Source organism: Jaculus jaculus, chromosome 1, assembly GCF_020740685.1.
Source record: "Jaculus jaculus isolate mJacJac1 chromosome 1, mJacJac1.mat.Y.cur, whole genome shotgun sequence".
Lineage (NCBI taxonomy): Eukaryota > Metazoa > Chordata > Mammalia > Rodentia > Dipodidae > Jaculus > Jaculus jaculus.
The window spans coordinates 124,005,647-124,031,158 of record NC_059102.1 but is presented as its reverse complement, the minus strand read 5'-3'; the positions used below and the strand labels follow the sequence as shown (position 1 = coordinate 124,031,158).

General features: G+C 44.0%; 1 protein-coding gene and 1 pseudogene across 1 annotated transcript in view; one reads left to right on the top strand and one right to left on the bottom strand.

The window, feature by feature from the left end:
* Positions 1-25,512, bottom strand: part of Snx30 (sorting nexin family member 30) — a 167,601-nt gene that overhangs the window by 78,364 nt on the left and 63,725 nt on the right. Inside the window, exon 2 of the mRNA XM_004657014.3 lies at positions 5,441-5,632. Within this exon, the coding sequence (XP_004657071.1) occupies positions 5,441-5,632 (192 nt within the window). The remainder of the gene's footprint in view (positions 1-5,440; positions 5,633-25,512) is intronic.
* LOC105943924 overlaps positions 5,830-25,512 on the top strand; it is a 35,354-nt pseudogene continuing 15,671 nt past the window's right edge.

Below are 25,512 nucleotides of genomic sequence, written 5' to 3'. Positions count from 1 at the left end.
TATAGCACCCACTTGAAGGCTCAGGGACCTGTGCAGAAGAGGTGGTAAAAAGAATGCAAGAGCCAAAGGATGAGGAGTGCTTCAAAATACTGTCTTCCAGACACAAAGTGGTAGTTACATTCATGACCTCACAGTGACTGTTGACACTGGCACAAAACCTACGTAACATTGGGCCCATCACTGTGTTATTATGGACGGTGTGAAAGGGCAAAAGCTAACACCAAAATACAAGACAGATCAGTTGGAAAAAAGAGGAGGTCCAAGTGGAGAGAGGAGGGAAAACAAAGGAGGGTGGCAAGAGAGGATTTTTAAAAATTTTTATTTATTTATTTATTTATTTGAGAGCAAGAAACAGGCAGAGAGAGTGTGAGAGAGAATGGGCACGCCAGAGCCTCCAGCCACTGCAAAAGAACTCCAGATGCATGTGCCCCCTTGTGCATCTGGCTTACATGGGTCCTGGAGAATCAAACCAGGATCCTTTGGCTTTGCAGGCAAACACCTTAACTGCTAAGCCATGTCTCCAGCCCGAGATAGGATTTTGATGAAGGTATATTGTATATACGTATGGAGGTTGTCAATAAATTTTTTAAATGCAAAAAAAAAAAAAAAAAGACTAGTTTCTATTGCAGAGCCAGACATGGTGGCTCAAGTCTATAGTCCCCAGCACTTGGGAGGCTGAGGTAGGAGGACTGCCATGAGTTTAAGGCCAGCGTGGGCTACAGAGCGAGTTTCAGGTCAATCTTGGCTACAGTGAAACCTGACCCCCCCCAAAAAAAAAAAAAGAAAAGAAAGAAAAAAGAGGGGCTGGAGAGATGGCACAGTGGTTAAGGCACTTGCCTGCAAAGCCTAAGACCTGAGTTCTGTTCCCCAGTACCCACATAAAGCCAGATGCTCAAAGTGGTGCATGTATCTGGAGTCTGTCTGTAGTGGCTGGAGGCCCTGGCACTCCCTTTCTCTCTCTCTTCTATCTCTCTCTGCTTATAAATTAATAATAAATATCTTTTTTAAAAAGAAAAGAAAGATCAAGACAGAGTTTCTATTACAAAGAAGTATAACACATGTGAAGTGGCCGGTGGCTGATATCATGTCTGTGACTTTCTGTGAGCTTGCAGGGAAGAGCAAGGAACTGACGGGCCTAAGAAGGTGTGGGCTGCCTCCCACGGCAGGGAGAAGCGGACTGATGAAGCACTCCCCTCCATCCCCTCTCAGCACCCAACTCATATTAACTCAGCAAACGGCTCTGCACTTTGTCTAACGCTGGTCATTAAAATCTGAGTCAGGACTGAGGGGAAGCCTCAAAGTAATCAAGTAAGCAATTGTACTTCCTTACTCTCTGAGCATTAACTTTGCCGGAGAACCTCAGCAGAAGCACAAGTCCCTGGACAGGATCAGGTGTGGGATCCTGGGTTCCATTCTGTCCTCTCTCTCATCCCCAGACTCCATACCTATCCTTTTGCACAGTGGCTCCAAATGCACCAAGACACTAAAACTGGTGTCACTTTTACAAACAAGAAAAGCAAGCAACTCCAGGACCAAAAGTGGAAGAAGAGGTACTGGCATCACAGCCAAGCAAATATGTGGGACTGGGACTTGGAAAAGCAGTTTCTCAGTTATAGAAATCAAATAGTTCCAGGAGATGGGGGAAGGAGTAAGTGAGAAGAGGCCCAGGAAAGGTTGGTGAGTGGTAGCTGATGTATCAGCCTATGAACCAGTTACGAGAAGTCCTGCAGGATCTACCTTAAGGGGGAGGGGAGAACAACAGAGCACAGGAATGGAGAGGCAGTGGGAAAATGTCGCAGTAGGCAAGTACTGCTGGTCAGCGAAGGAGTCACCTTGTTCTGGCTCTTTACTGATTCAGGAAAAACAGGTTTTGCATTTCACTGACTACAAGGCAAAAACTAGGATCACCCCCAAGAAAAAATAAACAAATGACAAGAATTCCTAGAAATATGTACATCACCCTAGGACTTCTGAGGGAGTACTCTATGTGTAAGCACTACCCAGAGTGGAAGGGACAGGCACACATGCACAGTCAAATCTTCAGCTGTGAGTCAGGGGCAGAAAGGATGCAAATACTGAGTGCTGTAGTTACCACCGCACTGCTGGAACAAAGCACCAGACCCACAGCAGCTGACGGCTTACAGTCTGAGGGAAGATGGCATGAGCAGAAGCAGGACATTGCCTCTGCCACAGCAAGTGGAGGACAGCAGTAGAGAGTGAACCCACTAACACTAGCAAGCTAGCTAGGGGCTAATCAACGTCAAAGTCCACCCCCAGCAACACACCTCCGACATGACCACCAGCTGGGGAGCAAACATTCAGAACACATAGGCTTATGATGGACAGACACCTGATTAAAACCACCATCCTGAGAAAGCAGACTGGAAAGATGGCTCAGCAATTAAATGTGCTTGCTTGCAAAGCTTGCCAGTCAGGATTCAACTCCCAAGCCACCCACATAAACCAGATACCAGGGTATCTGGTGTTCATTTGTGGCAGCCAGCGGCCCTTGAGCACTGTTTGAAGTCAGGTTCACACTGCTGGCAAAAAGCACCCAACTAAGAGCAGCTTGTGAGGAGAAAAGGGTTTATTTTGGCTTAGACTCAAGAGGAAGCTCCATGATGGCAGGGGAAAATGATGACATGAGCAGAGGGTAGACATCACCTCTTGGCCAACATCAGGTGGACAACAGCAACAGGAGAGTGTGCCAAACACCAACAAAAGGAAGCTGGATATAACACCCATAAGCCAATCCCAACAATCTACTGTCTCCAAGAGGCTTTAATTCCCAAATTGCCACCAGCTAGGGACCTAGCATTCAGAACGCCTAAGTTTATGGGGGACACCTGAATCAAGCCACTACAAGCACCAATACATGTACATGCACACACAGACGCATGTAAATAGATAAGAAAAGCTGAGAAAGGCTTAAGTAGCCACAAAAAGGATATTGTATAACCACTAAATAGGCACAGACTGGAAGAATAAGCTAAATGATAGTCACATGGACAGGGAAAGGTCTTCAAACTACTGTCCAGTCAAAGGGAAAGTGACAAGGCAATATGCTATGGTACTTAAGTAACATATACTAACTGTTCATGTGAGTACATCAATGAAATAAGAAAGGTGGAGAAAGGTATACGCCAAGTTTCACCTGTGGCCACCAGCCCAGATCATCTAAGTGAGGAGGACCAGACAGACTCTTTACTTAGTCTTTGAAATTGCTTCTTTTATTTTAGTTTGGGTTTTTGAAGCAGGGTCTCACTGTAGCCCAGGTTGTAATCAAACTTGTGATGATCCTCATACCTCAGCCTCCTGAGTCCTGTGACTAAAGGTGTGTACCACCATGCTTGGCTTCTTTTATCTTTTTTTTTTTAACAATACATTTTGGTACAAATGTAATTTTTACTTTATTTTATTTTTTTAGAGTGAGACAGAGAGAGAGAGAACTGGTGAACCATGGCCTCAACCACTAAAATCGAACTACTACAGATGCTTGTGTCACCTAGTGGGCACGTGCAACCTTGCACTTGCCTCACCTTTGTGCGTCTGGCTTACGTGGGATCTGGAGCGTCAAATATGGGTCCTTAGGCTTCACAGGCAAGCACCTTAACCATTAAGCCATCTCTCCAGCCTGACAAATGTAATTTTTCAGTCAGTAAATGATGAAAAACAAAAATCTGAAGGTATCTCCTTTGTTTCACTTTCTAAAGAATTTGAACAGGTTAAAAGGAAAAACCTGGGCTGGAGAGAAAGCATAGCAATTAAGGCATTTGCCTGTAAAGTCAGAGGACCCAGGTTCAATTCTCTAAAACCCATGTTAGCCAGATACACAAGGTGGTGCATGCATCTGGAGTTCATTTGCAGTGGCTGGAAGCTCGTGTGCCCATTTTCTCTCTCGTCTCTGTCTCTCTCAAATAAATAAAAATAAATTTAAAACAAAAGTTAAAACCCATTAAATTTTCACTCACACTCACACACACACACACACACACACACACACACACACACACACACACACACACACAAATAGCCAGACCAGGCATGGTAGCACACATCTTTTACCCCAGCACCCTGGAGACCAAGGTAGAAGGATCACTGTGAATTCAAGGCCAACCTGAGACTACGTAGTCAATTCCAGGTCAGCCTGGGCTAAAGTTAAACCCTACCTCAAACAAATAAACAAGGGCTGGAGAAATGGCTTAGCTGTTAAAGTGCATGTTCTATTCCTCAGGAACCACATAAGCCAGATGCACAAGGTGGCACATGTGTCTAGAGTTCATTTGCAGTGACTGGAGGCCCTGGAGTGCCCATTCTCTAGCCACCTTTCTCTCTCTCTCTCCTCCCTCTTTTCTCTCTCCTTGAAAAAAAATGAAGAAAAAAAAAACACAGAGATGGAGTTTGCTTGCCAGCAAAGCCTAGCAACCTGAGTTTGATTCCCAAGAACCCATGTAAAGCCAGATGCACAAAGCAGCACATGAATCTAGAGTTTGTTTGCAGCAGCTGGAGACCTGGAAAATCTATTCCCACTGTCTCTCTTCTCTCTATCTCTATGTTTGCAAATAAATAAATAATTTTAATAAAAATAAGTAAGTATCAACATGCTGCAGTGTAGTGGCGCATGCCTTTAACTCCAGCACTTAGGAGGCACAAGTAGGAGGATTGCTGTGAGTTCAAGATCACCCTGAGATTACATAGTGAATACCAGGTCAGCATGGGCTCGAGTGAAATCCTATCTCAAAAAATAAGTAAGTATTGGGGCTGGAGAGATGGCTTAGCAGTTAAGGCATTTGCCTTCAAAGCCAAAGTACCTTGGTTAGATTCCCCAGGACCCACATTAGCCAGATGCACAAGGTGGCATATGCATCTGGAATTCATTTGCTGAAGGACCTGGAGCGTCCATTCTCTTCTCCCCCCCCCCCCCTGCTTCTTTCTCTCTTGCTCTCTCAAATAAAAAGAAAGTATCAACATATAAAATAAAGCACAGTGATTAAATGTTTTGATCTAAAAGACTTCCATCACAATTTTTTTCATTTTAAAAATAAAAACCTATTACATGTGGGCTGGAGAGATCGCTTAGCAGTTAAGGCATTTGCCTGCAAAACCAAAGGACCTTGGCTTGATTCCCCAGGACCCACCTAAGCCAGATGCAGAAAGGGGCACATGGGTCTGGAGTTCATTTGCAGTGGCTGGAGGCCCTGGCATGCCCATTCTCTCTCTCTCCTCTCTCTGCCTTTCTCCCTCTCTCTCTAATAAATAAATAAAAATAAAGTTTAAAAAAAAGTATTATGTTAACCAAAACCAAGTATTACATGTATATGATCCTTTGAATTTTAATACAACTACTCTCTCCCATAACAATAATAATGGTAACCAGAGGAAGGAGAACCCCAAGTCTCCAAGAGCATTCAACCCCAGCATATGAAACAAAGGGACCTACCTTGGTGGTGATTCTATATGTGATGTACGTCTCCATTGTGCAGACATGCTTCTTGGGATCATCAACTGTGACAAAGAGATCTCTGGTCTCACCATCAGCGTCATCGTCAAGTTGGAGTCTGTTTAGAAGGGAAGAAGAAGAAGCAGGACTGGAAGTGCCAGCTGGAGTCCCACCGTTGGGCAAGATGAGGTCCTGAGAGCAGAAGAGGGTGGCCTTGTAAATCAAGTGAAAATACACAGTAGAGCACTTAGCAATTGTAGCTGGGTTAGCTAAATCAAAGAACATTGATTGCTACTAGACAAAAAACAACCTTCAAAACAACCCTACCTTTCCTGACACAGTATTTCTCGAGTGAACAGGTCTTTTATGAAGAAGAGAAGCAAACCATGATGGCATTCTACAATGCCACGCTGACCCTCTCCTCACAAGCACTGAAGAGCCAGCGCAAGGCAACAGTACAGGGGACAGAGGACATAACCGACCCATGTCGGTCTTTGACAGGCAAGAATTCTGTGAGCACATCACACACTATTCCTACTTTCGTTAAACTATCACCTGGGCCAGGGCAAGCTAAAGAGGCTCGAGCCTGAAATACTGACATATGTAAAAATTAGCATAAAGAGAAAACTGAAAATGATGCGCCTCCTGAAAGAGTTTACATGGTTACCGAGGAAGTATGCCTGACAAAAATAATTAGTGTCAATCCTGATCAAACCTCTGGACATAGCACCAACTTGCAGGCAATAAAGTGAATTGAGGACATATTCAATGTTATATGAAGATGTAATTAGCAAAACTATTATTACTTGAAACTAAAAAGTCAAAGATGGGACTGGAAGATTGGAGATGACTCAGTAGGTAAGGTACTTGCCGCATCAGTGTGAAGACCTGAGTTCCGATCCCTAGACTCCTTATAAAGCTGAATACAGCAGTGTGTACTTATTATAACCACAGTGCTTGGGAGGCGGAGAAGAAAACTTTCCAGACTTGCTGGCTTGCTAGTCTACTTGAATTGGGCAGGCTCTATGAGAGACTGTGTCTCAAAATATAAAGTGGAGAGCCACTGAGGAAGACAACTGACATCAACTGCTGGCCTCCAAACATATGCACATACATGTGCACATACATGCATATACATGCACACCACATACACACATGCAAAAGGAGAAAGAACGAAGAAAGGAAGGAAGGAAGGAAGGAAAGAAGGGAGGGAGGGAGGGAGAGAGGGAGGGAGGAAAGCAAGCAAGCAGGCAAGCAAGCAAGCAGGCAAGCAAGCAAACAAACCAAAGAGCTAGGATCAAGCCAGGTGTGGTGGTGCACGCCTTCAATCCCAGCACTCGGGAGGTAGAGGTAGGAGGATTGCCATGAGTTCGAGGCCACCCTGAGACTCCACAGTGAATTCCAGGTCAGCCTGGGCTACCTCGAAAAAAAAATAAAGAAAAAGGAAAAAAAAAAAAAAAGAATAGTCTGGGCTGAAGAGATGGCTTAGTGGTTAAGGCATGTGCCTGCAAAGCCAGAAGATCCTGGTTCAACTCTCCAGGATCCACATAAGCCAAACACACAAGGGGGTGCAAGCATCTGGAGTTCGCTTGCAGTGGCTAGAGGCCCTGGCAAGCTCTCCCTCTCTCTCTCCCTCCCTCTCAAATAAATAAATAAATAAAATATTTTACAAAAGGAAATGAGTAATCTATTACCAATTACAATTAAAGAAAAACATTAAAAGGAAAAGAATTGTGAGGAACTGGCTCAGTAGTAAAGTACTTCAGCAAAATGTGCAAGATCCCAGGTTCAATACTCAGTACTGAAAAAAAAAAAAAATTTTTTTTTTTTGAATACTGATGAATTGTTGTACTAAGGAATCATGAAGTGTGACAACAGTGTGATTTTACAAAGCCACCTTTTAGAAATACACATAATATTTATGGATGAAAATGATGTCTGTTATGCTTCAAAATCATTAAGAATAATTGAGGCTGGTGCTTATAGGTTCATCATACAATCTATCATTTTTCATGTACAGTTAAAAATAATTCCACAGGTAAGCCAGGCATGGTGGCATACACCTTTAATCCCAGCACTCGGGAGGCAGAGGTAGGAGGATCACCATGAGTTCAAGGCCACCCTAAGACTACATAGTGAATTCCAGGTCAGCCTGGACCAGACTGAGACCCTACCTCGAAAACCAAATAACAATAATAATAATTCCACAGGGGGAGAGGGGGACAAGGGAAGGGCTGGAGAGATGGTCAGTAATTAAAGGTGCTTACCCAGGTTCAATTTCCTAGCACCCATGTAAAACCAAATGCACAAAGTGGTGCATAAGAGCTTGTCTACAATGACAAGGGACCCTGGTATACCCATTCTCCCTCGCTTCCCTCCTCTCAGCAGTAAATGCCAGGAAAAAAGGAAAGAAATATCACAAAATTCTTTATCTCATTCTCTTTAGGTCCAGGTAGAAGGCTTAAAAGTTACCTGAATAAATTATATCCATTATTTATTACAGATACCATATCCAAAATAAGACTGTGAAAATTAAAGGCCCAATCTTGCAGTTTCCCTCTTGTCATAAGACTTGATGATAAGGCCTGGGGAGATATCTTGTTGGTAAGTGCTTTCTGTGCACAGAGGGCCTGGTCAGCCCTGAGTTCAATTCCTCACCACCCACATAAACAGCTGGGCCTGGCGATGAATGCCTGTGATCTGGGTCCCGTGGGGAACAGAAAATGGAGAATCACTAAGGCTTACTAATCAGCCACTCTGACAAGGAGTGAGGGGTAGGAGCTCTAGATTCAGTGAGAGACTCTGTCTCAGGTAAACACGCAAATGAACAAAAAGAGGATATCTGATGTTTTCCTCCACATGCTGGCTTGCCCCCACAGCGTGCACACACACCGTAACACATCACTCATACTACACACAGACAGAGAGCAAACAAATAAAATCCTTGATTTAAAAAAACAGCTGAGGCCAGGCATGGTGGCACATGCCTTAAATCCTAGCACATGAGAGACAGAGAGGTAGGAGGATCACCAGGAGTTCAAGGCCACCCTGAGACTACATAGTGAATTCCAGGTCAGCCTGCATTACAGTGAAACCCTACATGGGGGGGGGGGGGGAGAAGCTGGGTGTGATGGCACATGCCTTTAATCCCAGCACTCAGGAGTCAGAGGTAGGAGGATCATAGTGAGTTCAAGCCACCCTAAGACTACATAGTGAATCCCAGGTCAGCCTGGATTAGAGGGAGACCCTACCTCAAAAGAAAAAAAAAGCAGCAGAAAACAGAAAGGTGTCTGAATTACACCTTAGAATCACTGGGAGACAAAAGACTAAGGAATATGTTGAGAGATTGGGGTGGACAGGGAGAGAGATAGGGAAGTAAAATAAATAAGATGCCACCAAGGAAACGTCATTAAGGCATGGTGACCTATGGGTCATCAGATCGCAGTTTGGGGTCAAGGGAACACATTCTATAATATGCTCTCTTCTAGAGCTCTCCAGGTTACAGAAACAGAAAACAACAGGTCAACCCAGCAGTCAGATCCGTGAGTTCCTGCTGATCCCAGCTCATTTGAGGAAAGAAATGAACCAAGGCAAAAGAAAGCATGGTCTGGGCTCAAGAGTAATGTCATCCCACTTGATGGGTGACAGAAAGTACATAGGAAAAGTATTTCCTTTGCCTCCCATTTCCACTAACTGTGGATCATTTAATCCCATCCTCAGGCAATATCAAGAAAGGGTAGTCGGGCGTGGTGGCACACGCCTTTAATCCCAGCACTTGGGAGGCAGAGGTAGGAGGATCACAGTGAGTTCAAGGCCACCCTGAGACTACAGAGTTAATTCCAGGTCAGCCTGGACCAGAGTGAGACCCTACCTCGAAAAACCAAAAGAAAAAAAAAAGGGTAGAGGGGACTGGAGAGATGGCTTAGTGGTTAAGGCATTTGCCTACAAAGCCAAAGGACCCAGGTTTGATTCCTCTGGACCCACTTAAGCCAGCTGCACAAGGCACATGCATCTGGAATTCATTTGCAGTGGCTACAGGCCCTGGTGTGCCCATTCTTTCTCTGTCTCCTCTCTCTCTCCCTCCTTCCCCACCCCCCTCTCTCTCTGCTTGCAAATAAATAAATTAAATAAAACAAAGGGGCAGAGGATTTGTCGTTACTGAAGGGGCACAGAAGGTACCCACGGGAACACACGCCCAGCTCTGCTAGTCCTCAGCTGTGCTTCGCTTACAGGGCACAGTGAGGGAGCGCACACGCGGAAGAGTGAAGGAGCTTGTCAGCAGGAACCTGAAGGTGAGGTCCAGGGCTGGCCCTCTCAGAGTGCTGACACAACAGGGGACACATGGAATGTCACACCCTGTGTCTTGGGATCTGGCAAGAGACATCATCATCTTCTATGGGTCCAGCCTGGCTAGAGTGAAACCCTACCTTGGGAAAAAATATGTATCTCCAGGCTGGAGAGATGGCTCAGCAGGTAAGTGTACTTCCTGCACAAGCATGGGGACCTGAGGGGGGCCTGAGACTACATGAGCTCCAAATCCCTCACAAAACTGCTGGGCATGGCCTCACACACCTGTAACCCCAGTCCCACAGGGGAGCAGAGACCTGAAAATCTTCTAGTCCCACAAGCTACAGAGTTAATCAAAGGAGACTCCGGCTCAAAACAAGTCCAGGCAGAGAAGCGACAGAGCACTTAGACACCCAATGCTCCACCCCAGCCTCTGCAGGTGGGCATATGGGGCACCACAAGGGCACATACAGTGCATACACCACATACATACCACATTATACGTGCACACACAAGCAGAAATAAATTTTAAAAATATAAACCCAAACATGTCATTTCTTTGCTCAAAATTCTCAGACATTCCATGACACTCATAAGGAAGCCCAAACTCCTTTCCATGGGGTTGAAACACGGGGTTCTCACACTTGCCTCTCACCTTACCACTACCAGTCTCCCCCAGATACCCCTGTTCTAGATACATAGACCTTCTGGCTGGCCCTGGAGCATTTTAACTGCAGGGCCTCCATACTGGATGCCCTCAAACTTTCCTCTTTCTCAGATCCCTGTGGGACTGGCTCAAATGATATCTATTCAGCCTGATAAAACCTGCTGATGAGTCCTAGGGGTACAATGTCTGCTGGTGTCTGGCTAACTATACATACTATGCTCACCAAACTGCCCGGTAAGCACTTCTCTTAGTGTTCATACCAATATATTAATGCTACTCTCACTTTTGGTTAAAGAAGCTTCTCTTTTCAGATGGTGGTGGCCTTGGGATGACTCAGAAGGCATCATGGTACTGAGAAGAAGTGACAGAGCACTGAAATATCTCTATCACAACTTCCAAGGCTCAGGGTCCATTACGGAGGATGTGGCAGGAAGAATGTAAGAGCCAAAGGAAATGTAGGACTTCTTAAAATGTGCTCCTCCAGACACAAAATGGCCTGGATATCCATGACCTCACAGTGCCTGACACTACCTACACAAGACCATCATAATAGGAGGAAAGATCATGACATCAAAATAAAAGAGACTGATTGAGAGGGGGAAGAGGTATGATAGAGAGTGAAGTTGCAAAGGGGAAAGTGTGTGTGGGGGGGTTACCATGGGATATTGTCTATAATTATGGAAGTTGTCAAAAAATAAAATTTTTAAAAATCTGAAAGGTCTCCTGCACCCTATCATTGCTCTATAGCTTCTTCTCTGGGTTTAATTTCTTTATAGGATCTATCACTATTTGAATTTTCATTATGTATTTACCATGACTGACTCCCCATTCATCTGTAAATTCCAGAAAGTACAGACCATGTGAGGCACATAGTAGGTACTCAAAAGGATGTAAGGAATGAGTCTTAGAAATGAAGCAACTAGCCGGGCATGGTGGCGCACACCTTTAATCTCAGCACTTGGGAGGCAGAGGTAGAAGGGCCACCATGAGTTGAAGGCCACCCTGAGACTACATAGTGAATTCAATATCAAAGTGAGACCTTACCTCAAAAGACCAAAAAAGAAAGAAAGAAAGAAAGCAACTAACTCAATCTTTTTCCAACAGAAGGATGTCAGTAAATACCTAGGAAATGAGAATACATTCAAGGGTACCTGAGCCACACTGCTGCTCAGTTTAAAACCCACTTAAGCATGTGTCTTCATCTTTACGTCCCAGTTCCATCATTTGCAACATGAGTATAATGGCACTGAGTTAGTTTATAAATGGAAGTAACTGGAAAAGCATATGTAAGCAACTGGAATATGGTAAGGTCTGTATCAGTTTACACATGCTTTTTAAAAATTGAAGTTGAGGGCTGGAGAGATGGCTTTGCGGTTAAGTGCTTGCCTGTGAAACCTAAGGACCTCAGTTCAAGGCTGGATTCCCCACAACCCACGTAAGCCAGATGCACAAGGTGGCACATGCATTTGGAGTTCATTCGCAGTGGCTAGAAGCCCTGGCATGCCCATTCTCTCTCTCTCTATCTGCCTCTCTCTCTGTGTCACTCTCAAATAAATAAATAAAAACAAAAAAATTGAAGCTGATTTGTCTGTGAAGTTTTCCTGCATCTCCTTATAAAACAATGGGAGCTGGAGATATGACTTAGCACTTAAGGTGTGTGCCTATGAAGCCTAAGGACCCAGATTCGATTCCCCAGGGCCCATGTAAGCCAGATGCATAAGGTGGTGCATGCATCTGGAGTTCGTTTGCAGTGGCTAGAGGCCCTGGCACACCCGATCTCTCCCTCTCTCTCTCTCTCCCCCCCATAAATAAATAAATTAGTTTTAATGGAGCTGGATTCACATTCGACCCTTAAATTGTGCTGAAAATAAAGACTGCATTGGGCTAGAGAGAAGGCTTAGTGGTTAAGGCACTTGATTGCAAAGCCAAAGGATCCTGGTTTGACTCGCCAGGACCCAAGTAAGTCAGATGCACAAGGGAGCACATGCATCTGGAGTTCATTTGCAGTGACTGGAGGCCCTGGTGTGCCCATTCTAAATCAATCAATCAATCTCTCTCTCTCTCTCTCTCTCTCTTTCTCTGCCTTTTTCCTCTCTCAAGTAAATATATTAAAAAAAAAACTGCATTACAGACACAAACAATACCTTGAATCTATCTTCTCTGCATGTGTATGCATGTGTGAATGTTTGCATGCATGTGAGTGCACATTAGTATGAGCGTGTATGGAGGTCAGAGGTTAATGTCGGGTGTTTTCCTCAAACACATTCCACCTTATTTATTGAGTCATGGCCTCTCACCTGAAACCAGAGCTTGCTCATTTGGCTAGTCTAGCTGGCCAGCTTACCTGGGGATTCCCAAGTTCTGGGATTACAGGCAGGATACCACATCAGTCCAGCATTCACATAGGTGCTAAGGATCTGAGGTCCTTATGCTTGCCCAGCAAGCACTTTTTCCACTGAACCATCTCCCCAGTCCTCTAATACATTTTCTTAATAAGTTTGTTGTGACAAAACATATCTAGCCCTGTGAAGTGTGATGACTACTGAGCTGATAAATGAAAACATCAAGTCTCACTTGCAGTTATAAACCATGCCTCCCTCTGCCCTACCCTCAATCCCTTTACTCCAGAAAGACAGGAAGAACAGAGTTGGAATGCTTTAGTAACCCTCTGGTTCAAAGGGTCTCAGATTCAAGATCCACCATTATGGCTAACCAGCTGTGAGATCATTAACATTCATCACTGGCAAGATCCTATAGTACATTAAACGTGGCTTATGAAAGCAGAGTGGTACAGGAGGAGCCAATGTGGGTACAATGAAAACAAGTTATGCTAAAATAATCAAAGTTCTCTGATGACCTGTCTCAGAACAGCCTGACAAAGCTGCCCAAGGCAAGGAGAAAGACGGCTATCCCCACCTATGCCTGGCTTGTCCTAACATCCCTCCTCCATGTCAAGCACAGAGTGAACACCTGAAGAATTAACAGATCCCACAGAAACTAAAACAGAATACCTCTAGTTGTTGATTTTGTTGTAAAGCTAAATTTAAACCCATTTTGGAGAATTAGCTCAAAGGGAAATTCTTCAAAATGTTCTCCTCACAGATATTCACAACAGAAAAGGAACACAACGAAACCTGGAAAAATCCCAAAGGCTCAATGACCAGGAAAAGGCTGTGTTTACAATAATAAAACTGAATGTTGCACGCTTGCTTAGCATTATAAGTACAAAAAAATTTTTTAAACCAAAATTATAAATCCAAGCCAGCACAGTGAAGTGTGCCTGTAACCCCAGCACTCAGAGGCCGAGGCAGGAGGATTACAGAGTTGAAGGCCAGTCGGCACTACACAACAAGCCTCTGCTTAAAAAAAAAAAATTATAAATCTAGCCTTCTAGGCAAACTCAGTGAGTTAAGTAAACACCACTAGCCTTTGCTTCTTCCTTTTTTCCACTGTTCAGTCACCAGCAATCTAAAGAATGGCAGACACAATGAAGTAGGGTAAACTAAGAAGGAAAACAGTGACAGCAATCATAGGAACACCGAGAACAAGGAAAAGGTGCCATCCGGATATGCCAGACTTCGAAGATGCTCCTTTGGATACAATTAGTACACAACAGACTACTTAAATTATTAAGGTTCCCTAAGAGGTATAGAATGTCTTTTTTTTTTAATTTAATTTTATTTATTTATTTGAGAGCAACAGACAGAGAGAGAGGGGGGCAGAGAAAGAGAGAGGAGTGGGCGCACCAGGGCTTCCAGCCACTGCAAACGAACTCCAGACGCGTGCGCCCCCTTGTGCATCTGGCTAACATGGGTCCTGGAGAATCGAGCCTCGAACCCGGGTCCTTAGACTTCACAGGCAAGCGCTTAACTGCTAAGCCATCTCTCCAGCCCTAGAATGTCTTAAGCCCAACCTCATGTGCACCTAAGGAGACATGGAAAGCCGGACAGTGAGACAAAGGCTGGTTGCAGCTGCTGAGAACCAGGGGTGTCAAGCACAAACATACCCTGTGTGAGGAGCACCAGCAGGGGGCGCCATGCTCACGGGGCTGTACTTCACCATCAGAGGTGGAGATGCAAGACAAAGATTAAAGGAACAAGAGGCAACTGGGGGGACTGCCAGGGCATGTCAACCTGCACAAATCTTGGAAGACAGCTCTACAATGTGGACAGAGCTGCTAGAAGCAACCAGGCACAAGGAAATCAGAGAGACAACCTTCCCTAACTAGAAAGCCTAGCACTCCTTTCTCACCTACAGAACACTCAGGTGGTAACAACTGAGCAATCCTCAAAGACAGTTCTTAAAATATCAAGTAGAGACCCTGGCAATATGATAATTCATTTGTTTTGATGGGAAGCCAATGGCAGGCCTGTGTTCTTACCTCATCAGACAAAAGAAAACAAAACAACCACAAAAAAAAAAAATACATTATCTCATCATTCTGAACCAAGAAAACACATGTGATGAGGCAGCCAAGTCTACAGAGTAGATAGATATAAGCACATGAAAAAGCTTGATCCCGTGAAATGGACACATTAAGCCACACCTACTTTGTATTCCTGGTCTGTTTGTTAAGTCAAAAATAAAGAGCGGGCTGGATGGATGGCTTAGCAGTTAAGGCATTTGCCTGCAAAGCCAAAGGATCCTGGTTCAACTCTCCAGGACCCACATAAGCCAGATGCATCTGGAGTTCATCTCAGTGGCTGGAGGCCCTGGCGTGCTCATTCTCTCTGTACTTGCTCTCAAATAAATAAATAAAATAATTTTTTTAAAAAAGCAAAGAGAATTAAAATATGAAAGCATATGCTAAAACCAGCAAAGAGCTAAGTTATCCACAAAGCCAAAATCTAATTATTCTAAAAAGATGAATGGACTTGAGGACTGGACAGTGGCAACAGGGGAGTGTGCCAAACACTGGCAAGGGGAAACTCCCTCCAGAAGGGGTTAATTCCCAAATCTCCATCAGCTGGGGAAACCAGCATCCAGAACACCTAAGTTTATGGGGGACACCTGAATCAAACCACCACAGGGGGAAGCAGAAAAAGCTGGGCATGGTGCTGCATGTCTTTGATTCCAGCATTTGGGAGGCAGAGAGATAGGAGGATCCTGTGAGTTTGAGACCAGCCTGGGAATAAAGAGACAGTTCTAGGATAGCCTGGGCTAAAGTGAGGCAGTGCCTTGGGGGAAAAAAGTTCTTTTTTATTCAAATATTCTAAGACAGAGATGTAAATAATGAAGAAGCAGGGCCTGGGAGATAGCTCAAGAGTTAAATGCAGACCTGCAAAGCCTGCAGGTCTGGATTCAAATCCCCAGTACACATGTAAAACCAAACACACCAAGTGGCACACACATCTTGTTTGTCTGCAGCTGCAAGAGGCCCTGGTGTTACCATATGCTCTCTCTCCAATAAAAAATATTTTAAAGAGCCGGGCTTGGTGGCACACGCCTTTAATCCCAGCACTTAGGAAACAGAGGTAGGAGGATCACTGTAAGTTCGAGGCCACCCTGAGACGACATAGTTAATGGTCAGCCTGAGCTAGAGTGAGACCCTACCTCAAAAATCATATATATATATATATATATATATATATATATATATATATATATATATATATAAATTAAAAACAAACTGGAAGCCAGGCATGGTAGCACACACCTTTAATCCCAGCACTCAGGAGGCAGAGGTAGTAGGATCACTGTGAGTTCAAGGCCACCCTGCAACTACATAGTGAATTCCAGGTCAGCCTGGGCTAGAGAGTGAGCCCCTACCATGAAAACACAAAACAAAAATTGGAGAAACCTTTCAAATAATTTTGTATAAGTGCCTAATATCTGATATCTAAATATTTAACAAAAAAGGAATTTAAGAAGCTGGGCATGGTGGTGTACTCCTTTAATCCCAGCACTTGGGAGGCAGAGGTAGAAGGATTGCAATGAGTTCAAGGCCAGCCTGAGACTACACAGTGAATTCCAGATCAACCTGGGCTAGAGTGGGACCCTACCTTGAAAAACCGAAGGGGAAAAAAAAAAAAGGTATTTAGGAGCCAGAGAAATGGCTCAGCATTTAAGGCACTTGCCTGAAAATCTAATGACCCAGTTCAAGTCCCCAGTACCCATATAAAGCCAGATGCACAAAGTGGGTGCATGTATCTGACATTCATTTACAGAAGCTAGAGACCCTGAGCACCAATTAATAAATAAAAATATTTTAAAAAGAAATTTAGACTTCCGGTTAAGATGGTGGCATAGGTACCACGCCAAAGCAGCCTACGGGAGAAAAAGACCAAAAAAACTCAGCAAAATACACACTTTTACTAAAAAGGGAGGTGTATAGGAAATTGAAGCGGCAGCGGAGAAGTAGAAGAGATCCAGAGCATCCAGAACCCGCACAGGCCAGCAAAAGCGGCCGCTGTCGGCAGCGCAGCAGAAATCCGCAAGGCTCGGCTGGAGACACAGGAAAAGCCAGGTGCAGGGAGCTTCCACTCACACCGGAGCTCTCTGCAACTCAAGAAATGTGAAGGGAGAGCGGCAGTGAGCAACGGAGGAGCAGATCACAAGGTAGAAGAACACTGGAACAACGAGAGAACTAGAGCAGCTGCGGCTCCCTCCCCTCCCCCACTGCCTGAGCCTAGCTCCAGCGAACAGAGCAGCATCCCGGGACCTGGCCACACCAACTTGAGCCAACAGCGGGACCCAAGCAGGAGCAGGGTCAGGCAGCAAAATAGGCTGCTCCAGCACTGGTAACAGTGGCCCCAGCAACAGCAGATCCAGTAGCAGCAGCAGTGGAAGATCCAGCAGATCCAGCAGCAGCAGCAGCTTCAGTGGCGGTGGCAGCGGTGGTGGACCAAGCAGCAACAACTTCAGCAGCAGCAGTGGCTCCAGCAGTGGCAGCTACAGCAGCAGCAGCAGAGGCAGCAGCAGCAGCAGAGGCAGCAGCAGCAGCAGAGGCAGCAGCAGCAGAGGCAGCAGCAGCAGTGGACCCAGCAGCAGCAGTTCCAGCAGCGGGTGTGCTGATCTGCAGGGCCACAGTAGCCAGGCTCGGTTTGCCCCACAGGAAAAGCCAGTGCAAGGCTCCAGAAATCAGAACAGCAGCCCAACGACCCAGGCAGCAACTTGACTGAGACCAAAATCATCCAAGGTAACTGGGATTGCACCAGGGAAGGGTCTCACTTGGTCACAAGCTGACTTGGATTCCTCAACAGACCAGAAATCTTAACCTCTTTGTTGATAAAGGATCTGGTTGTTATAATAACTACTCTGGCATACATACTTGGGGTTGTTTTTGATTGAATGGGTACAGTGTTTAGTTAAACTTTGGAATCTACCTGTATTTTATTCCACTCAGCCTACTTGAATACTCCCATAGCAGGGAAACTCAACCCCTAGGAACACCTTTGTAGATACTCTGAGAGCCTTAAGAGCCACACCTAAAACCTAAAGCTCCTACCCTGAAAATATATAACATCAAATCAATTGATACAGCTAAGAATACCCAGCTAGCTAGAAAATCCAAGCATTAACTTAATCCAAGATGCAAAAATATATACATTATAACACAAGAAACACTAAAAAGCAAGACAATATAAATCCACCTAAAAGTATTAATGCATCAGAAATGACCTCCAGTGAGAACAAGTTAGAGGAAATGCCTGAGAAAGATTTCAAAAGAATGATTGTAAATATGTTCAAAGAGGTCAAAGAACAAATCAAAGGAATCAAAGAAGAAATCAAAGAGGAAATCAAAGAAGACACAGGACACCAATTTAATGAAATAAAGAAGGCAATACAAAAGCCGGGCGTGGTGGCACATACCTTTAATCCCAGCACTCGGGAGGCAGAGGTAGGAGGATTGCCATGAGTTCAAGGCCACCCTGAGATGACAGAGTTAATTCCAGGTCAGCCTGGACCAGAGTGAGACCCTACCCCGAAAAAAAAAAAAAAAAAAAAAAAGGAAGGCAATACAAGACATAAATAAGGAAATAGAAATAATAAAGAAAAACCAGTCAGAATTACTAGCAATGAAGAACACCGTTAATGAAATAAAACACTTTGTAGAAAATCTCACCAGTAGAATGGATGAAGGAGAGGACAGAATATCTAAGCTAGAAGACCAGGTGGCAGATCTAATACAGTCCAACAAAGAGAAAGACAAACTTATAGAAAAGTATGAGTGGGAATTTCAAGATATTCGGAATACTATGAAAAGATCAAATATAAGAATTCAGGTCATAGTAGAAGGAGAAGAATTCCACTCCAAAGGCATAGTAGGCATCTTCAACAAAATCATAGAAGAAAATTTCCCCCAAATTGGGAAAGAGGTGCCAATGCAGATACAGGAAGCCTTTAGAACCCTAGCCAGACAAAACCTGGAAAGAACCTCTCCTCGCCATATTATAATCAAACTTCCAAACACACAAACTAAAGAAAAAATATGAAAGCAGTTAGAGAGAAAAATCAAGTTACCTACAAAAGCAAGCCCATCAGGATTACAGCAGATTATTCAACACAAACTTTAAAAGCCAGAAGGGCTTGGAGTGATATATTCCAAGTTCTGAAAGATAACAACTGTCAACCAAGGTTACTTCATCCTGCAAAGCTATCCATTCAAACAGACAGAGAAATAAGGACATTCCATGACAAAAGCAGGTTAAAGGAGTATTTGAAGACTAAACAAGCTCTACAGAAAATACTTGATAGAATCATCCATGCTGAAGAAAAGGAAAAGCACACATATAAGGAACTGGAAAAAAAACAAGCAATACTCAAATACTAGTTAACACAAGAGAGCACAGGTAGAACCGGAACCACACACACACAAAAAATGGCAAACATAAATACACACCTTTTAATAATATCTCTTAATATCAACGGCCTCTATGCCCCAATGAAAGACATAGGTTTGCAGACTGGGTTAAAAAGCAGGATCCTACAATTTGTTGTCTCCAAGAAACTCACCTTTCTACAAAGGACAGACATTATCTTAGGGTGAAAGGTTGGAAAACAGTGTTTCAAGCAAATGGGCCTAGAAAACAAGCAAGGGTTGCTATCCTAATACCTGACAAGGTAGACTTTAGTCCAACGTTAGTCAAGAAATATAAGGAAGGTCACTTTATATTGATTAAGGGCACACTCCAACAGGAGGACATTACAATCCTAAACATATATGCACCTAACATGGGGGCTCCCAAATTCATCAAACAAACCCTATTAGAACTTAGGTCACAGATAACACCACAGTGGTGGTGGGTGACTTTAACACCCCACTCTCATCAATTGACAGGTCATCCCGGGAAAAAATAAACAGAGAGGCATCTGGACTAAATGAGGTCATAGAAGGAATGGACCTAACAGATATATAGAGGACATTTCATCCAAAGGCTGCAGAATATACATTCTTTTTAGCAGCACATGGAACATTCTCTAAAATAGACCATATATTAGGACACAAAGCAAATTAACAAATTCAGGAAAATTAAAAAGAAATTTAGAAGTATAGACTTCATTGATAAAGTAACTTGTGCCATATGAAAAGAACATTTCAAAGCCAGCGTGGTGGCACACGCCTTTAATCCAGCACTCGGGAGGCAGAGGTAGGAAGATTGCCATGAGTTCGAGGCCACCCTGAGACCACAGTGAATTCTAGGTCAGCCTGGGCTAGAGTGAGACTCTACCTTGAAAACTAAAAAACATTTCAAAAGTCTATCAAGAACAAGTTGAATAAATTCCAAGAAAACAGGAATTACTTAGCACTAGGAAGTTTATTAATGTGATTATTACACTAAATAGTGTGGCTGTTGATGACAGCTATGTCCAAAGCTAACCAAAGTGATTACTGGTATCACTGTTAAATTCACCCACTCCACTAAAATCTCTAAGTGAAACTAGGATTCGTAGAAGAAACAGTTGTAAATAGTAAAGAGTATCCACCAGAAAATATTAGCAATAAACACTGAACATATTTCTCTAAAATAGCCAAACATAACAGGTCATACATTTTATGGATTCTGTTTATGTGAACTGTCAGAACAAGCAAGCCCCTTGAGAGGCAGAAATTAGACTTTTGGTTGTCAGGGACTAGTAGGAGAGTGGTATCCAGAGTGATGATTCAATGGGATGAAATTTCTTTTGGGGGGGTTACAAAAATATTCTGGAGTTAATGACAATGGCTGCACAACTCTGTGAACATTACAAATCAACTGTAGACTCTAAGATGATGAATTTCACTCTATGTAAATAAATTATATCTCTATAGTAATAATGAAACAGCAAATAATGTGAATAGATGGAGGTACGTCTATTAAATTCAGAATTAAGTTATTTTTCCCCTGACAGGATCTCATGTAGCCCAGGATGGCATCAAACTCCTGACTCTCCTGCCCCATCTCCCAAGGGCTGGAATTACAAACACATGCCACCTCACCCAGCTTCAGAAATTAGACTGTGATCGTAGTATTCACTGTCACTCAAAAGTACTTGGGAAGCCGGGCATGGTGGCACATTCCTTTAATCCCAGCACTCAAGAGGCAGAGGTAGAGGGATCACTGTGAGTTCAAGGCCACTCTGAGACTACATAGTGAATTCCACGTCAGCCTGGGCTTGTGTGAGACCCTACCACAAAAAACCAAAAAGCACTCAGGAGAGTCTTGGTAATGAATGATTCAGGGAAAGATACTGGGATGCATGTCTCTTGTACCGATGCTCCACAGCAGCAGGCCAGGCTCCCTCAAATTAATCTAAAATTTTTACATAGTAACAAAATGTCTTTAACACGTTTTAAAATAATAAATATAAACTGCTATACTACATATAATAAATATAATTGATTATACACACACACACACACACACACACACACACACAGAAAGAGAGAGACGGCAGCATGAATTAACACTGCAATGATCAGACCTCTCCTCTAAAGATCATACATTCTTAGTTCTTGCTATTGCCAAGTGACTTCCCACAGGAAACAGGCCCATCTCCACTGACTTTGGGCTTGGCTATGTGACTTTCTAGGGCCAACTGCACATAAATGAATGTCAACCTACATCAGACCCAAGCAGAAGCTGTAGGAGCCATGTGGGTCTCTCCCAGGTCTCTTGCTCTCTCCCTGCCTTGAAATGAGCATCTCCCAAAGTGGGGTTGTTCCTTCAGAGTGGGAAGACTTACGAAGAGCCAGTACAGCTGCCTTTGCCAGACATACAACCTGACCTAGAAATTAATGTTGGTTGTAAACCTTTGAATTTTGGGAGTTGTTTATTGCCAGAGTAAAGCAGACTAGTACATATAATTATAAAAACATCTATGTAATTTTCTAAATTTTAGGTAGAAAATAATGATGGTTACAGTGTAGAATTTTAATATGCAGAGATTATCAATTTTCCCTGGACTTATTCATAAATTTTAACTCATACATCCCAGTTTTATGACCCCACTTGCTTATTAAAAGTAGAAGGGCTGGAGAGATTGTTCAGTGGTTATGGCACTTGCCTGTAAAGCCTAATGTCCAGGGGTTCGATTCTCCAGAATCCACATAAAGCCAGATGTGCAAAGTGGTCACATGCATCTGGCGTTTGGATGCAGCAGCTAGAGGCCCTGTCATACCCACTGTCACTCTGTCTCTCTTCCCCCTCTTTGTCTCTCCCTGCTCGCAAATAAGTATTTTAAAAAAATATTAGTTTGGGGCTGGAGAGATGGCTTAGCAGTTAAGCATTTGCCTGTGAAGCCTAAGGACCCAGGTTCGAGGCTTGATTCCCCAGGTCCCATGTTAGCCAGATGCACAAGGGGGTGCACGCATCTGGAGTTCGTTTGTAGTGGCTGGAGGGCCTGGGGCGCCCATTCTCTCTCTCTCTCTCTCTCTCTCTCTGCCTCTTTCTCTCTCTGTCTGTTGCTCTCAAATAAATAAATAAAAATAAATGAAAAACAATTTTATATACACACACACACACACATTTGGTTCTCCCCACCACTGCTCCAGAAACCCCATATCAAATATGCTCTGAAACCTGTAAGGCTGCTCACAGTTATGTCCAAGTACAGTACATGAGGCCCACTGAAGCCTTCGGTTTTTAGGCTGGGATTGTCCATGAGTAGGCTTACAATTTCCTACTTCGGATTCTAATCATTTCTTATAGACAAAGACTTCTTTAGACACTGGTTCCAAATCTTATTTACAGACTGATAAAGATTTTTCATTTTTAAAAATTTTTATACATATTTTTCTCTTTGTGATCCTTTTTTTTAAAAAAAGAAAAATTTTATTTGCTGGGCGTGGTGGCGTACTCCTTTAATCCCAGCACTCAGGAGGATTGCCATGAGTTTGAGGCCAGCCTGAGGCTCCACAATGAATTTCAGGCCAGCCTGAGCTAGAGCGAGACCCTACCTCAAAACACCAAATATATATATTTGCAAGCAGAGAGAGAAAATAGGCAGGCTAGGGCCTATAGCTGCTACAAATTCCAGATGCATGCACCACTGTGTGCATCTGGATTTACATGGGTCCTAGAAAATTGAACCTGGATCATTAGGCTTTGTAGGCAAGTATCTTAATCGCTGAGCCATCTCTCCAGCCCTCTGATAAAGCTTTTAAAGAAGTGAACATGTTTCCCTAGCTTTTCTATGAGAAAACCTCCTTTAAGTGAAACTCACCCTTTGGCCTGCTGAAAATAAAAACACCTCTAACAAGACCACAAGTGAGTCTTCGAATCACAGAGCCCCATCCACATTCTTTGGCGAAGCTTCAAGTATCTGTTATTAGCTTTTATGAAGTCTCTCCAGCCCAGCAGTCACTTCTCCAGACATTCTTGTGATTCTTGGGAGCAAAGGTTTTCCCCAACTCTCAGCTGCACACAGACATGATTGCAATACATTTCTTCTCCAGGACACACTGCTTCCAAAGCACATATTGAACACCTCATAGATGTTAGCCAAGTGCTGGCCATGGGACAACCAAAACCAGGATGACAGCACCTGTGTGTCAACACTCAGGTCAGGTAGGGTATGGACACAAAAGCCTCTATGATGACAAACCACAACACTGGGTACAACAGAGCTCCAAGCGCAAAGGAGGCTGAGACAGCTTGAGAAGACGCACACTTGCAGGGAGGGGGAGTCTGGTCTGGTCATTCCAGGATGAGGAGTCCCCACCACAAAGGAAGAGAGGCACTCGAAGAGCTGGTCCCCAACTGTGATAACTAAGACCCACAACACACAGATTGCGACTCTACTACTGGTGAAAGGACTTGCCATCTGGAGGACCCAAAAGTCCAAGCAGACAGCTTTATAAGAAGACAGCATAAGCCTCCCCAGAGACACAGACTCAGGGAGAATGTGACTACTTAAAACCTGCTCCTTCCTGCCCATCTCCACACTGCTCTCAGGATCCTGGCAGCTGAAAACCACAACCTGAGCAGTGTTCCATCTTCTGCAGGGGTCTCTGCACCCAGCTCATCCTAGCTCTTGTGTTAAATAAATACCAATGAACTCATGGCCACCAAGCTAGGTTTGGGTTGGACCATTATTTTGATCTGTTGTTGGTGCCCTATCTGGAGGACACAGATGTTTGCTTATACGTCCTCAGGAAAAGTTAATGTAAAAAGCAGAAACCAGGGCTGGAAAGATGGCTTAGCGGTTAAGCACTTGCCTGTGAAGCCTAAGGACCCCGGTTCGAGGCTCGGTTCCCCAGGTCCCACGTTAGCTAGATGCACAAGGGGGCGCCACGCGTCTGGAGTTCGTTTGCAGAGGCTGGAAGCCCTGGCACGCCCATTCTCTCTCTCTCCCTCTATCTGTCTTTCTCTCTGTGTCTGTCGCTCTCAAATAAATAAAAATAAAAATTAAAAATTAAAAAAAAAAGCAGAAACCAGAGTTTCCTTCTTAGATGGGAAGAAAGTGCCAAGCATAGCTCCTTAATAAATACTAGTTCCTTTCCTGCCCTTTATCCAACAATTCTGTGTTGCCCTCCTGATGTGTTCTCTGGTCTCCCCCCAGCCCCCCCCCCCCTTTTTAATAGAGTCTATGCTCGACAGGTGTGGTGGCATACATCTAGTAAGTTGTACATGCTCAGGAAAATAAGCCACCACACGGCTCATGCAGGGGACACACACACATGAAAACACCATCAAAGTAGAAAAGAGGTTAGCTGGGAAAAAGAAGAGGTTCAACAGGAAACGATCAAAATACATTAGATTTATGAATAAAAATATCATTAATTAAAAAGTTAAGGGCTAGAGAGACAGGTTAGTGGTTAAGATGCATGCCTGTGAAGCCTAAGAACCCAGGTTCAATTCCCCAGGGCCCATGTAAAGCCAGATGCACAAGGGGCAGTGGCTGGAGGCCCTGGCTCGCCCATTCTACCTCTCACTCTCTTCCTCTCTCTCTGTCTCTAAGAAATAAATAAAAATAAAATCTTAAAAAACAAAGTTAAGGGCTGGAAAGATGGCTTAGCAGTTAAAGTACTTGTCTGTGAAGGTTAACGACCCAGGCTCAATTCCCCAGGACCCACAGAAAGCCAGATGCACAAGGTGGTGCATGTATCAAGAGTCCATTTGCAGTAGCTGGAGGCTCTGGCATGCCCATTCTTTCTCTCTCCTTGCAAATAAATAAATAAAAGCATTTTTTCAAAAAGTGTCGCCAGAGAGCTGGGCATGGTGGTGCACGCCTTTAATCCCAGCACTCGGGAGGCAGAGGTAGGAGGATTGCCGTGAGTCGAGGCCACCCTGAAACTCCATAGTGAATTCCAGGTCAGCCTGGGCCAGAGTGATACCCTACCTCGGGAAAAAAAAAAAAAGTGTCACCGGGCATGGTGGTGCACACTTTTAATCCCAGCACTCAGGAGGCAGATGTAGGATGATCTCCGAGAGTTCAAGGCTGCCCTGAGACTACATAGTAAATTCCAGGTCAGCCTGGGCTAGAGTGAAAGCCTGCCTCAAAAAACAACAACAACAAAAAAGCATCCTCGCCTCCAAAGTTACCAAAAATTCATCATTTTCCTGTAACATGAAATCACTCTCAAATCCATGGGCACCTTATATGTGACAAGACAGGCACAGTGGTGCACACCTTTAACTCCAGCACTTGGGAGGCAGAGGTAGGAGGACTGCTGTGAGATCGAGGCCAGCCTGAG